This window comes from Parus major, chromosome 3, assembly GCF_001522545.3.
Source record: "Parus major isolate Abel chromosome 3, Parus_major1.1, whole genome shotgun sequence".
Taxonomy (NCBI): Eukaryota; Metazoa; Chordata; class Aves; order Passeriformes; family Paridae; genus Parus; species Parus major.
In genome coordinates, this window is record NC_031770.1 from 6,981,363 (window position 1) to 6,996,143 (window position 14,781).

At 38.2% G+C, this 14,781-nt stretch overlaps 1 protein-coding gene across 5 annotated transcripts in view; it reads left to right on the forward strand.

The window, feature by feature from the left end:
- The window catches only part of MACROD2 (mono-ADP ribosylhydrolase 2), an 850,223-nt gene that overhangs the window by 553,325 nt on the left and 282,117 nt on the right, over positions 1 to 14,781 (forward strand). For all 5 annotated transcript variants that reach the window (XM_015620850.3, XM_015620848.3, XM_015620846.3 and 2 more), the window contains exon 7: positions 13,094 to 13,124. In XM_015620850.3, coding sequence (XP_015476336.1) covers positions 13,094 to 13,124 — 31 coding nt within the window. The remainder of the gene's footprint in view (positions 1 to 13,093; positions 13,125 to 14,781) is intronic.

The following is a 14,781-nucleotide window of genomic DNA, read 5'->3' on the forward strand; positions in this document are numbered from 1 at the left end:
AAAACATATTAGTGTCAATGTGAATTACAGGTGAAGTGGTAGCCAAAGTCCTGAAGTGCATTAAAGTTGGTTTAGCTTAATCTGTGTATTTTAATTTTCTGCTTTTTAGTTCATAAAGAATTTGTGGGTTTTCTGGACTGATCCCAGCAGCTGAAGAGACCAAATCAGTGATAGCTTACACTTTTTTATTGCTGGTATATTTAAGATGGCTGTTTAAGGACCAGGAGCCCATTGAAGAGGTAGTGTTAGCTGTTAGGATTTGACAAAGTGAAACACCAACTTACCATTTGTCAAGTTTTTTAGACACTATGTTTGAAGGAATGTTTTTAAGAAGAAAAATGAGACAGCTTTGTGCTACACTTGTAGTACTATGTTGGTCATCAGCCAAATCATCCCAAATATATTCCATGTGCAGCTAAAACCACAGTATTTTGATTTATCATTAGTCAATGTGCCACTACTTTTATGAGGAGTTCTTACTGTCACAATGTCTTTAAAATAGAATAATTTCTTCTTAAGAATTAAAACCAAAACCTTTACCAGTGCTCTTTGTCCTGTGGCCATAGCTCGCTCGAGCGAGCTGAGGCCAGGGCTGCTGTCACCGTGCTCCGTGTGCCAGGAAGGCAAAGGTTGATGTTACTTGTGGTGTACGGACTGAGAAAGGTCAGGGTGCACTGCTCAATAGCATGTAATGTTCAAGCTATTTCCCTGGTTTATTATTAGAACAGCTCAAGAGTTGGCTGAAAAGTCACATGTATTGGCCTCTCTGCTTTCTGTTTGCTTCTACTCGCACTTAGAATTGCTATTTTTGCCCAGCTCTACCCATCTGTCCTGGGCAGTGTGTGCCCCCTTAACTGAGCTAAGGATGAGAGTCTTGACTGCCTTGTCTGGATGCTCTAGAGAAAGTCTCTTTTTTTTTTCTGGCATCATGAAGGCTTGTGCTGCAGTGGCAGCCTCCCTTCTTGCTGGGTATTTTTGGAAAATAAGCAGCATTGTTTATTGACCGAATAATAGAATGAAAAAGATTCATGGGATGGAGAAATAGATAGCCTTCGGAAGTTATGGATTATAAATCAATTAGCAAATGAGAAATTAATACAAAGAATAAAAATGCTGTTCTCTCAATGGAAGAGGTTAACAGCAGCATTAGGGGGAGTGGTGTCAGGACCAGTTTTGCTCCATATATTTAACAGCGTTTCCAGCAGCACAGTAAAGAGGATTGTAATTTGCTGATGACTCAGAATGACTGACATTATATATAAACTTCAAAGACTTTAGATAAAAATTGCAGAATCCACAATGGAATCATGTAAATGACTAACCCATGCATGGACTCTTAATTAGTTGTAACTCCTTGGGGAGAAATTTTCTGAAAGTGATTTTGGATGACTTCTTGAAAGCAGTTCTGTCAGGAAAGGCAAATGAAATGCTCAATTCTTAAGATTTTGCTGGGGATGGTACGTTTCTTAGGAGGCTCTATAATGAGAATACTGCTCTCAGATGGAACAGTGAGTTACCAAAAAAATAAGATACAGCAGAAATAGAGATTTGTCAAATATTTTAAATATTATTAACATTGTTGTATTCAATATATTTATGAAAGGTGAGCATAAAACACATCCATCTTTTTTTGTCATAAAGATAATAATACAGTGTTTTGGACTCAGAGAGCTGTTCACTGTGCAGTGATGAAGTCTTTCCTAAAGCCTCCTACAGCAGCACATTGGGAAGAAACAAAGGGAACCAGAGGGAGAGTGGCTTCACAAGGGAAGTGAGAATGCTGCCTGGTGGCTGCAGGAAATCCAGCAAGGATAAGGAGGGTCTGTAGTCCCTTCTGTGATTAGCATTGGCTAGTGTGATACACATTTCTTGTTCATGCCACAGAGAAGCGAGAGCACATCAGGCAATAAACTCCCCTGCTTGCTTTACATCTTTGCATACAAAGATGTCCTTTGCTCAAAAAGACACCTGCAGAAGCAAATGGGATGGAAGACTTGCTCTCCAAAACCCTGTCTTGGTCAGGGCAGGGGAGGCTTGTGGTCATTTGCTATGTTGGCAATTGCTGTTCTGATGCAATTCTTTGTTTTTCACAGATTTTAGCTTACAAAGCCCCCCCCCAAAACCCCACCTTTTTCCAGTTTGTTCATAATTTTCTCAATAGTTACACAGAAAGTTTGCTGAGGAATGCATGAAGGGCCATTCTGGGTCAGCCCAAATGTGTGTCTTAGTGCCCTGCCTTTGCTTTGGCCAAAAGCTCAGTGGGGAGTGTTGGGATGGGGTAAGCATTTAATGGAAGTTGTCAGAACACTACCCTAGCCCTGGTTTTTCATCACTTAGGAACTTTTTGATCCACAGCTTTTCTCTTCATGCTTTAAATTACCCATTGGCTTTTTTCTTAGGTGAATTAATATTATTGATTTTCAACGCCCATAAGCTTTTCTCATTTCTGTGGCATCCACTGTTTTATGTGAAGAAGAATCTCCTTTTATTCATTTTTAATTTGCAATGTGCTGGTTTCATCTGATATCCCCTATTTTTATTTTTTTTTTTTTGTTCACCTGGAGGTTTGAGTTGAAGGAACCTTGGTTTTTGTAACTACAAGGTGTTTGTAACTACAACATTACTGTTGTGACATAACATCACTGTGTGCTGTGTTTCAATGGAAGTTTTGTTGTGTTGGTTATTTAGTTGTAGAGCTTTGCTGATGTGTAAAGGGGACAGTGCTTTAGATGAAGAGATTTTGTTTGCTATTCATTTTCATTTTAACTTCAGCTGTTTGTTTTTTTAATATAGAATTAGTCTTGATAATCTGTTAAGTTTAATGTAGTGTTACTTAGTACTATATTGCAAGTGATTTAGCATGGTAATTCAACTCTACAGTGTGATTATTATTCAGATATATTTGTTTTTTCACAACTAGGTAATTCTCTACTATAATAATAATTTTTGAATATTGATTCTTGAACTAATGTTTAATAATGTCAACTTATAGGGAAATAAACACTGTGTCTCCATCTACTGGATATACAAAGGGACCTACACATTTAGCCCATATGTAATCTCCTCTTTGCTAGCTAATGTGGGAAGAATTTACAAAACATGAGTGGGAGGTCTGTCAGGTGTGGGCAGTGGATGAATGAGTCCCAGTGAGTAGGGTTTGAGGGGAGGAAGGACAGAAGAGGATGGAGAGACACACTTTCCAAAGTACAGTGTGCAAAAGGTCAGAGAAAATGTTGCAATGCCTACAGGAGCAACAATCAAATCCCTTAACTAGTTGAAGAAACATTTAAAGGACTGTGGAAACAGATGGTGCATGAGTTGAAACTGTACAGGAGCAACTTACCTTCTGCAGCAATTTCAGCAAGACAGTTATTTCCGTGGTTGTTACTCTCTCATTCAATCACAACATGCAATTACTATAGCAAACCTTCTGTCATATTGCACACGTTTTCACACTTGTCAGAGGAAAAGTCATAGATTAAACAATATGGTTTAAAGTACTGTTTAGTTATGAATTTCATAACTGTATTTTAATGCAAGACAGAATCGTTCTGTTGGAGTAGACCTTAAAAGTAGAAGAACCAGGGGAACAGACTCTGGAAGAATAACAAGTAGTGTTGGCCATACAAATTCTATGAGCACAAATGGAAATTTGTGCATGTTAATGCCTTCAAATCAGTCTGAAAAGAAGCAATTAGAGTTCCATTGTGGAGACACTACACAGTGAAGAACACTCGCTGAAATCAATGGGTGCATGGAGAAAAGACAGAAAAAAGAACTGGGGTTTTAATACTCTACCAACATTTTCCCCTTTGCTTTTATACAGTCTTTACCATGGCAAATGGTACAGAACCTTTCAGATAATTTTTAATTCTCTTCAAGGTATTTGAAAGCAAGAAACTGTAAAGCCATCTAACCATGCTAAACCTTTACCACCTTCAGGTACAAGTTCTTCCTTTCCTTCATTTTCCTCTCTGCTTTGGGATTTTTTCAGTATTGGCTGATTTTTTGTTTGTTTTTCTCCTTTTCTGTGTGCTATATTTGTTTTCCAGAGCTGGTATATCTTTGACATACACATAGATGTAGATATATATATATATATATATATACATATATATATACACACATATATACACATATATATATATAAAATATCTGCTTTTGTCTCTCATGCTAAATAGTTTGAATGAATGATAAATATTAGTAATGCAAATGGTTATTCCTTAAAATATTTCTTGAATAGCAATGTGTCTCTGGTTTAGACCTTCTCATGTCTTGTTTTTCCTTAAAAAAAAAAAAAAGGAAAGCAACAGCACAGAGATTTCAATATGATGATTTTTTTTTGTTTGTTTGTTTTTTCTTAAATGAAAAAGGCATCTGGGGTTAACTCAACCAGAAAAGACAGGGAAATCAAAGTGATAGCTATATTTTTGTGTTTCATTTTGATTGCTCCATGCAGTTTTCTTCATTTGGGAAGTATGTACTTAAAAAGAGAGAAAAATCTCTATGCTTACACTTATGCTGTTTTTGCCATTTTAAAAATATACATACCAGTTATTTCCATACAGAACATTTGAAATCAGGAAGAATTTGACAAGTCATTATGTGACTTGAATTCAAAAAAAGAAACCTGTCTGGATCAATATATTAAACAGGAAGGCATGGAAAATTAGAGTCGCAGTTCCATTTTAAATTGTTTAGCTTGTATTTTTGCAGCAACACCTCTCAAGAGGAGAAATAAATGTCTTTAAGAGAATGAAAGTTGAAGGAATTTAGAGAAAATAGACATATTTTTTCAGATTTTAGTTTTTTTCTCTTTCTACTTTTCCCATATGTGTGACGGCCTTTCTTTCATTGACATTGAAGCTTTATTGAGACAAATCTTGACACATTTACTGATGCCAAGGAAAGCGTTATGCAGATTCATTCAACTTGGTAAGAAACACTGTTGGGGTTACTCAGAATGAGGAAACGTGTCAGAACCTGCAAACTTGGATTGGCCTCTCTTCAGGACTCCTCATTTTTTGAGTGCCCCGTTGAACACATTGCCACTGATTTTTTCCAGAACCTTCTTTCAGGCAGCGAGTGTGTTGTTTTCTGAACCAAACCCATTGTGCCAGAAATGAGGTATCCAGAGTTGCTCACCTGTTTTTGGTGATACTGGTGCAGTTTAACTTGTTTATCTGTGTCATTCAACAGCAGTTTGGAAGAGAAAAAACAGTGGTAATAGGATTTGGATTGCAGTGAAGCTGAGGGTTTCTTGCTGCCTGCAATGGCTCTGAATCAAGCCACAGATGGTGGTGAGATTCCTGTAGCTGCTGCTTTCCTTGCACAGGCATTCCAGCAATGCTGAGAGCAAGGCAAAGCCTTAGGAAAAACTGTAAAGTGGATCTGAGAGCAGATGTGCCCCAGCTGCAAGGGAAGTGATAATGGAAGCAGTCAATTTGGAACAGGGCGGATGGCAGCAATCCGTGATCAGGGAGGAGTGTGCAGAAGGATGGAAGGGAAAAAATGATAGTGTGGGGTGACAGATAATAAATAGGGAGGGTAAAACCACTGTACTGAGGGGACTCAGGATAGCCATTGAAATACCCATAGGGATTGTGCCTGGGAACGGTAGAATGTAAGCTAAAAGTACGAATAACCTCCTTGGTCTTTAAGAAGAGTCTCAAGTTGTCTTTACTGTGATTTATGTTACTGGAGCTCCTCCACAAAATTACAGCCTCCTAATCCACAACTGCTGTTATTTATTCTGGATAAAGAAGGCAGTTTTGACTGTGATCTCCCTTGACATTTTCCAAGGTCTACGCCTGTCTCATACCTTTCATCATCGTGTGCTTCTTCAAGGCATCTCTCTTAGCTCCCTCCAAAAGAAACACGCGTTACAGCCGCTCGCCCTGGACCAGAGTGACACAGATGTTGCAGGTTAGGGGAGATCAATTGCACAGCCCTGCTCCTCTTCACCTGGGAGCATCTTTGATGTGTTGACAAGATTGGAATCCAAATGTGGCATTGGCACACTGTATTGCAGTGGTTAGGGTGGCAGGAATGATATAATATAGCATCTCACTCAACAAGGTATTCTCCCTTTTTCATTTTACAATCTGTGTCAATGGCAGTTGAAACTATTAGACCTGCATTAAAATTACATATTACTTTATATAAATGGAGGCTATAAATATCACAAATAGTAAAAAACTAAAATTGCACTCGGGTTCAGAAGACAGTATGTTTAAAACCTTCAAAATTAAGGACATTTAGAGGAAATCCTCCATATCCAACTGCCCTTAATTTAATTCATTATTCTTTTTTGTCAGAGTATGATCTCACTACTATGTTAATGTCATTTAATAACTTTTTCTTGCAAGGTTGGCTCAGATCTGACTCAAACAGTAAAGGTTCAGCAATATTTCCTTGAGTATGTTGGTTTAGATGAAGCAGTAGGAGCAGGCTAACCTAGTGTTAAAGATGAAGCAATTGCCACGGTGGTCAGTAAATACTTTGGTTGCTGAGTATCACCTTTCTAAAGCTTTTATATCAATATATAGTCCTGTGGCTTCTTATTCCTTTTTCTTTTAATTTGAAAATATTATAAATGTAAAACTGCTATTGATCCGTAGGTGTGGCAGAATATTGATTAGAATGAGGGAGCTAGACACTAAAATTGAGCTCATTAAGGAGTTGCTAGTAAGTAATGACCTGGATGCTGGAAGTGCTGATGCTGCATTAGGTGTGTCCTCTCCTACTAACCCGTGTGGGCTTGGGCCAGGCTTGCAGTGCCTGTGTCTTCTGAGCATCACATAGGGCTCATCATGGCCATTTCCTGGGGTGGAAATCTCCCTGGGCTGCCAGGAGCCTGCTCTGAGTCTAGCAGATCTGAATCTCACAGCTGTGCTCCTGGACATAAAACCAATGCACAAAACTGAGGGTTCTGTGTAATTTGTAATTGACTCTGGAGAAACTGAGTGGATTTGCTGGCCTTGGAAGTCTCTGCTTGTCTCATGAAGCTGGAGAAGTCTGGCTCAACATTTTTCATTAAAAGTAATTTTATACTGAATCAGTGTAATAATATTCCTGTGGTGAGGACTCAGAAGAGAGAGAGAGGGAGTTCCTGAATATTTCTGGCGAGTACATATGATTTCCTGTTCTGAGGGAAGGATTTCTTTCACCTAAATTTAGCTTGGGGGTCTAGCTTCACTCTGTAGTCAACAGCTCCCCACGAGAGCCATTCATCTGAGCTGAAACAGCTGAATTACCCTCTTCATTAACTGTAGAGAAAACCTCAGGCCAGAAGTCCAGCCTGGAACTGGGCAAGCAGAGATGAAACTGGATCTCAGCTTTCCTCTTAGCAACACACACATAAGATGATGTATCTGGATACCACAGGATCTTGTGAGTAAAAACATGCCAGCAAGGAAGACATGCCCAAAGCCTGCTGTGCAGGTGCCCTGTCAGGCTGAAGGAATGGAATCCCTTATTACAATAGATGTTTTTAAGTTAATACAATTAAACAGTATTATTAGTCTTTGGAAAATATCCATAAACTTCATTTAAAAAAGAAAAAAAAAATGGTAAAATGGCTGTATCTGCATTGTTCTTGTGAAGGAATCTGCATCTTCAGGCCTTTCTTCTCAAAGTAATTAGACAGTGAGAGTTCAGAGACTCTGGAGGCAAAGCTAGAAACTGCTCTGTGCTCTGCAGCACCATGAGGCTGATGCAATACGGGACACACAGTTGTAATGTTCCTTTCTGTTCTTGAGAAAGGAAGAAGGATTTTTAATTTCTTGCTCTTCAGCATGAAGGAAGCTCATAACTGTTCTCTACTGGGGCTGAAAGCACATCACCGATGTGGTTCAAAATCAGTTTGTCATTCATTTCAAGCCTGCTTTGGCACAGGATGGTATAGAAAGAAAAAAGAAATAAATCTGTTCTAAATTTGCATTTGATATTTTATTCTTTCTTTATCATCTGCATTTTTGCTGCTTTAATTGGCATTTCAACTGCAATGGCTTCTGAACATCCTAGGCAAATGCTGTCTTATAAGCCAAATTATTGTATTTTTATCTTATTTTTTTACTTTTATCACTTTTTTTGCTGTGCAAAAAGAGGACTAAAAACTAGCTGAGCTGCTGGGATTTACAGGGAGGTGGTCAGAGGCACAAGGTCCAGCTGGAGCCAGCCACTAGTCACGTAGCCCAGGGGCTGCCTGTGGGGCTGATGCAATTAAAGATCTTCATTAGTGACTCAGATGATGGGGAACAAAGCACCCTGGGGAGTGTTGAGACAGCAGAGAGCTGTGAGGGCCGGTGTTTAAACACAAGAATTGACTGACTCACTGTCTGGTTGGTCAAACATCAGAAGAGGTTGCCCACAGACATTGTAGGATCTCCATCTTTGGAGATACTGCAGCCTTTACTGGCCGTGGTCCTGGGTGACCAGCTTTAGGTGGCCCTGCTTTGAGCAGTTGGGTTTCATGTCTCAGTATTTCTAAATAGAAATGCATGATGATTTTTAAAATACGTACCAAACTTGTTTTTAATTTGTATTCTTAATTTGTAGCTCCCCATAAGTTTTTCACTTCAACTACAAATATTCAAATAATTTAGGGAGAGAAAGCAGTCAAACCTCACCCCAGCATCGAGTTTTATGTGGAGAAATCAAGTTGTTTGACCCAACTTCAGTCCAGACCTTTATACAGGCAGTTAATCGAGCTATTGCTTTTAATTACTAAAAGATTCTAAATCTGAAAAATTTAAAATAAAAATTTGGTGAGATTCCTCAAGCAGTGAACCATCTTCATTTAATTCCATATTACAATGCTCTACTATCTTGTGTAGGTCATTGTAGCATCTGGTTTCACTGTCTTCAAAAGTCTATCTTAAATTCATGTAAAGTTAGAATACACAGATGCTAAAAAGAACTCATTCCTCAATATTTTTTCACCATGCTCATTGTTGAATGAATGTCATTTGGTTGAACTTTTTGATTACATAAGTTAAAAAAAAAAAAAGTCATTCATTGTGTAAACTGTGACTCATTTTATTCTTTAAAGACAGAGCAAACATGCTAGTATTTAGTATATTGTCATATTTAATTGTTCCTTTTTTTTTTTTTCTCTCTTCACTTTCAGGATAGGGAATTATGTTGGGATTCTCTGTTTGTGAATAGAGAATTTTCTTTGAGTGATAGATACTTCCAAAATCTCTTGTTTGCTAAATTATGGTTCAGAATTATGACCAAAAGATAATTAATTTCAGGAGAGAGGCTGGAACACAGCATAAGATTTTAATTTATTTTTCTTCCAGACAGAAGTATAAGCATTTTTAAAAGGTAAAAGGAGAGTATTATAGCTAGTAGTTTATAAAATCATTTGGTTTATAAGTTTTATCTAGTAACAGCAGCAAAACTTGAATCTGGGTGTTTGATGTTACTGATTTTAAGTATGTTTGTGAATAGTTTGTGCAGGAAAAGATGTACAATAGTTCCTGAAGTTTATTGTGTTTTATTATGTTTTTTGAAGTTCAGTGTTCTTTATAGCATGTTATTTTGGAAAGCATCTAAGGTGCACAAGGTTTTTAGGAGCTTAGGCTGAGGAACAGGAAGATAAGTAAAGCAAGGTGCATGAAGGAACGGCTCTCAAACAGGAGAATTAGTCCTCTTCATAAGATAATGCAGTGAAATCAGAGGAGGATTTGTGTTTGATACAATTTCTGTCTGCTGTGTTATCTGCTGGAAGAAAAGTGCTTACCCTGTATACAGCTTGTTTGTGGCAGAAATGACTCTGGGAGACCAGTTGAGAATGCCGAGCCCTTCATTTGAAGGCAGCCCTTGCTCTGTGTAAGCAATTAGGAGCTGTGGCTGCAGTAGGAGGCATGTGGTCATGTAGGCTTGGCAGCTGTATTCATCTAATGTAGAACAGTTAATACACTGCAGCTCAGTGTGAACTAGAACCCCTTGATGTAGATAAGCCCTTAAGTATTTAAATACCCAGGTCCTTCTTACTGAAATGTCTTCGAGTCCAACTTGGCCTCCGCATGGTGACTATTGTAAATGTTCCTCATAAAGCTGCATTACATTTCATCCTAATTAGCACTGCTGCTGTAGCCTTGCTAAAGACACATTGGATTAAAAAGAACCAGAGGCTGAGCGCCCACATCCTCTCCTACAGGAATTAAATCAATTTCAGTCTTACAGTATTCACAGACCTGATTTAATTTGGCCTCTTTCTCTAGATGATTGCAAAAGCACAGTAGTAGTAGGCAGCTCCTGCCTTTATGACTTACATTTAACTTCAGAGCTGTGTCTGTTTTGAGTAGCATTTCTTAGTCCCCAAATAAAGCAAACATATTATTTTGGTAGCAAAGAAATTAAAGGTTCATAAATAAATAGTGGTTACCAGCAGCAAATTAAGATGAGAAACATTTTTATTGTGGAAATAGGAATGAATGTTACCTACTGTGAAATGTTTTTTTTAAAATTGAAATCAGATATATAATTGTTATTAATTATGCACAGAAAAGGTTAGAAACCCTACCATCTTTTGTCCATAAACCAAATAGTGTAGTATGTTGATATCCATGCTGTGAATTCCCTATTACTGCTCTGCCAGTAATTTCAACCTGGCATCTAGACTAAATTGTCTCCCTAGGAGCCAAGAGGAGCCACAGTTGATATGTGATCTCGGGCATGGGTCTTTCTTGAATGAATAAAAGCACTGTCACATTTTACGAAATTACATCTGCTAGTTATGTGCTGTGATCATCTCAGAATGAGGGAGAGGGCAGAGCTCATCTGAGTTATGGCACAGACCCATATTCCAAAGGAACTTGATGGGATTTTATACAGTCTTGCAGCTCCATTCCAGATATGTTTCAGCTGCAGAACACAGCCTGAAAGCAAGGTAATGATTGTGCCTACACAATAATTTTTAAAGTGCTCAGAAACACGCACAACACACAAATTTCCAGCCAGAGCTTGCTGAGCACGTTATTCTGTGAATGGGGATGAACAAGTTTGACAAGTGGCTGCCATGCATTTCTGAAATTGCAGTTCTCATCTTCTCTCACTCAGCAGAGATGAGAAGGAAGCCCCCAGAGCCCTCGTGTGCTTGGATCCAGCACCCCAGCACACAGCTGTGCTGCCAGATGTTGGCAGTGTGTGCTCAGCCTGTCCCACAGGGCAGCAGCCAGTCTTGTAAATCCCTTCAAAGTCCCTGTCATAGCTTTAAGTAGGTTCATTGAATGGTTGGGCTCTTAGAGGTGATCTTAGAGGTCTTTTACAACTTTAAGGATCTGTGATCTTGATTAAACACCGTGCCAGTGGGATGCCTTTGCTTTGCAGCAGTGATGAATCTGTAGTGACCTGGGGGGAACCCTGGACCTCCAGCCCAAGGTCCTGGCTGGGTGGCTTTGTGACACATGTGGGGCTCCAAAGTTAGTAGTGGAGCTGTGTCCCAAAAGCATCATGAGGACCCAAGGAGCCATGGGATTTATGGAGCTTTGGAGGTGCTGCAGGACTGTTTCCCCATACTGGTTGTGGGGCCAGTGAGAGAAGGAACCATGTAAGAGAAGGAACATGTAACTGAATAACTCTGTTACTCGTTTTCTGATGCAAATGAGTATCTGAGTCCCATGCTGTTACTCAAATTCTGCAAAGAATAGAAAACAAAACACTTGTTTGGAGCAATTATCTCTTAATATGTGGAACTGCAACAGTGGTGAATTTTAAGATCTTTTTATAAACTGGACAAAATTGTCCTTTATGCTTTTCTCTGATTGCTGAAGTATCTGTTGCCCCTTCAGCCTAAGCTCTGTAACCATATGGTGGTTGTTTTTTCTTTTTTCTACTCTATTCTTCATTTCTTTAAAGAGCTGATTCTTGTGATTTATTGGGTACAAACTACAAAGCTAAGTACTTTTCAGGATGTAAGTTGTAGTGGCTATGAGAAGGAATGAGACTATAATTCTCCTCCACTTTATTTTAGTTAAGTATTTTCAGAGGGGAGGGGAGGATGTATTCTTTCCATTAGACCTCTCCTTTCTTAATCACCATTCCCTAATTAATTCCCTGGTTAAATATAAAGCAAGCATTAGCTTTGAATAATGTTTTCCTGTGTGATTAAGTAAAGAAGAATTTCTTTCTTTTGTATGATGACTCATTGCTGGGGGATCTGGAGGGGAGCCTCAGGGTGGATATTTGAGACTTTGGTCCCAGGTGCTCTCATACCTTTGAGCTGTGTCTGCTGTCAGTCCAGGGTGGGAGGCAAAGGTGATATCACATATCAGCTGAACACAAAGAAAATTGCCTCTCTTGTGAAATGACAGCTTTGTTTTTTTCCTGCTGGAAAACTGACTCTGGCTCACAGAAATGCAAATCTCAAGACAACACATACAGCTTAGCAGAAATGTAAATTATTTTTCTTGCTGGCACAGTGTCTGTAATATTTCTTGTTGCATGATGTATATTCTTTGGTGTCCAAGCTGCCCCAAAAATGTACTCTTTCTTTTCACCAGCATCTTATAGTTCCTCCCTCAGAACCAGTTTGCAAACCTTTGGCTTGTACAGCTGTGTTGGGTCTCACCATAAACCACATCTGAAAGAACTGAGGTCAAGAACAGAATCAAAAATGGAGATTATAGTGAATGAGGGCATGGCTAAGAGGCATAACATAGTCTAAGCTGGTCAAGTTTATTTTACTGATGAAGAAACATTGTCTAACTCTACCCAGATGATATTGCTTTTTTTTTTTTTTTTTGATACTGTAGTAGCTGATGGTGTTCATTTTTAGCTCATAGCATTAAATTTTAGCTCTACAGGTAGTTTTAAAAATGATTATGTGTTCAAATGTTGCTTGTAGCTCAAGATGTGTAAAAGAATGCAGCCTTACTATTGTAAGCAGCAAAAAAACCACATGGAATATGTTTCATATAATGACATGAGAATGCTGGTGATTTGACTGCTGTATCAGTGAATGCTACAATATACAGTCTCTGGGTGTTGTAAAACAGGCCCTTAAAAACACTCTTGCTTTTGATAAAAAGTATGGTAAACAGAAATCCCACTGATATTTTTTTCCCTTTCGTTTGTTTTCCAGGCCTTTCCCTGTATTTCAACTGGAATTTATGGTAAGACACACTTTCAATGTCACTTTTCTCACTCATTTTTCCCCATTATTGGTGTTTCAAGCAGTGATATTTCATATCAGATGTCTCATGGTTGTTTTGTGACCTGACCCATGTATTTATACCATGTTAAACAGCAGAGACCCAAAGCCTGTGGCTGGATGCTGGGGAGCTGGGAGATGGGACACTTGTGTGCAACCTTTAGCAAAACCCTGGTTGCACTTCTGCAGCAACTCTTAAACACACTGCTATTCTTTCAACAGCAAAACATAGCAGGTCTGGCAGAATTTTCCATCCAGAAGGAAAGAAAGATTCCACAATGTCCAGGAATGGAGAAAAAAAATGAAAAAAAATGAAAAAAAGAAATCCAACTTGCTAGAGTAACAGGAAATTATCTTAGTTTCCTTGAGTTTTGCATCCACCATTTTAGTTTATTAATTTACATGCAAATTTACATGGCCTGAAGGAACTGGAAGGAAACAGTTATTGTAAGGCTCTTGCTTTGTTGTAATCATAAGGTAATCCATCACTAAGAGTCAACTGGCTTTTGTTTGGCATTGTGAATGAAGCACAAGCACGATATTTGAAGGGGAAAAAAATGAGCAGTTCAATACTTAGAAAGGAAATGATAAATTTGAGAAAACATGCAAACTACAAAGGGAATATTTTTTTTTCCTTAAACAATAGCCTATGTTGATTTTTCTCCCATTTAGACCCAATAAATGATTGTAACTTTGATTACTTACATGATTTATAGTTTTTAAAATAAGGATGTTTTAGAGAAACTTGTGGATGAGAAGATGTTTTAGAGAAACTTGTCAACTCCTTGAAATGTTCCTTGAACTGAAGGACAGGTTGGATGGGACTTTGAGCAACTTGGTCTTGTGGAAGGTGCTCCAAGGGGGATTAGAACAAGATGATCTTTAGGGTCACTTCCAACCCAAACTATTCAATGATTTTATTCTAAACAGCAATAAATTAAAAAAAAAAAATAAAATTAAAAAACAATTAAAAAAGCCATTATCATGTAACAGTGCAGCATGACCAGTCATAACATATAGTAATTGTTAGATTAGATAATTTGAGCTTTGACTAAATGGATAATTCAGATTCAGGAGGTGAAAATGGGAGGCAAAAATATTTAGGCTTCTTCCTTCTTTTTCAAGGACTTATGAAATTTTTTTTTGATGATTGAAAATCTGAAATAGGCTTCAAAAGGTAAAATCTAGTTCAATTTGGGTGCTGTATTCCCTTCTACCTGAATTACACTTCCATTGTTGCAGAAGAACATGCAGATGCCATTTCCATAAGAATATAAATCTGGTTTTAGATAAATCTCTTCCTCAGTTCTCAGTTTTGGTCCCCCTTTTGAATTTGGAGGCAATCTTTGCAATTTAGTCCTTGTCTCATTGGCTTAAATCTTGATATTTTACATAGATACATTTTTATTATCATTTTTGAAAATCAAGCAAGGCATGCTGTAAATACATAGAAATTACTAATGAGTGGGATGTACAAATAATTATAGTTCACTTTAATTTAGAATTTGCCTAGTTAATAGAAAAGTCTCAGCAGGTGATAAATATGGTTCCCTGAAGCCAGCAGAGAAAGTTGGGGAGGATCTCTGATAGGAATCTTGAGTTTATGGGAGGTTTTTGAT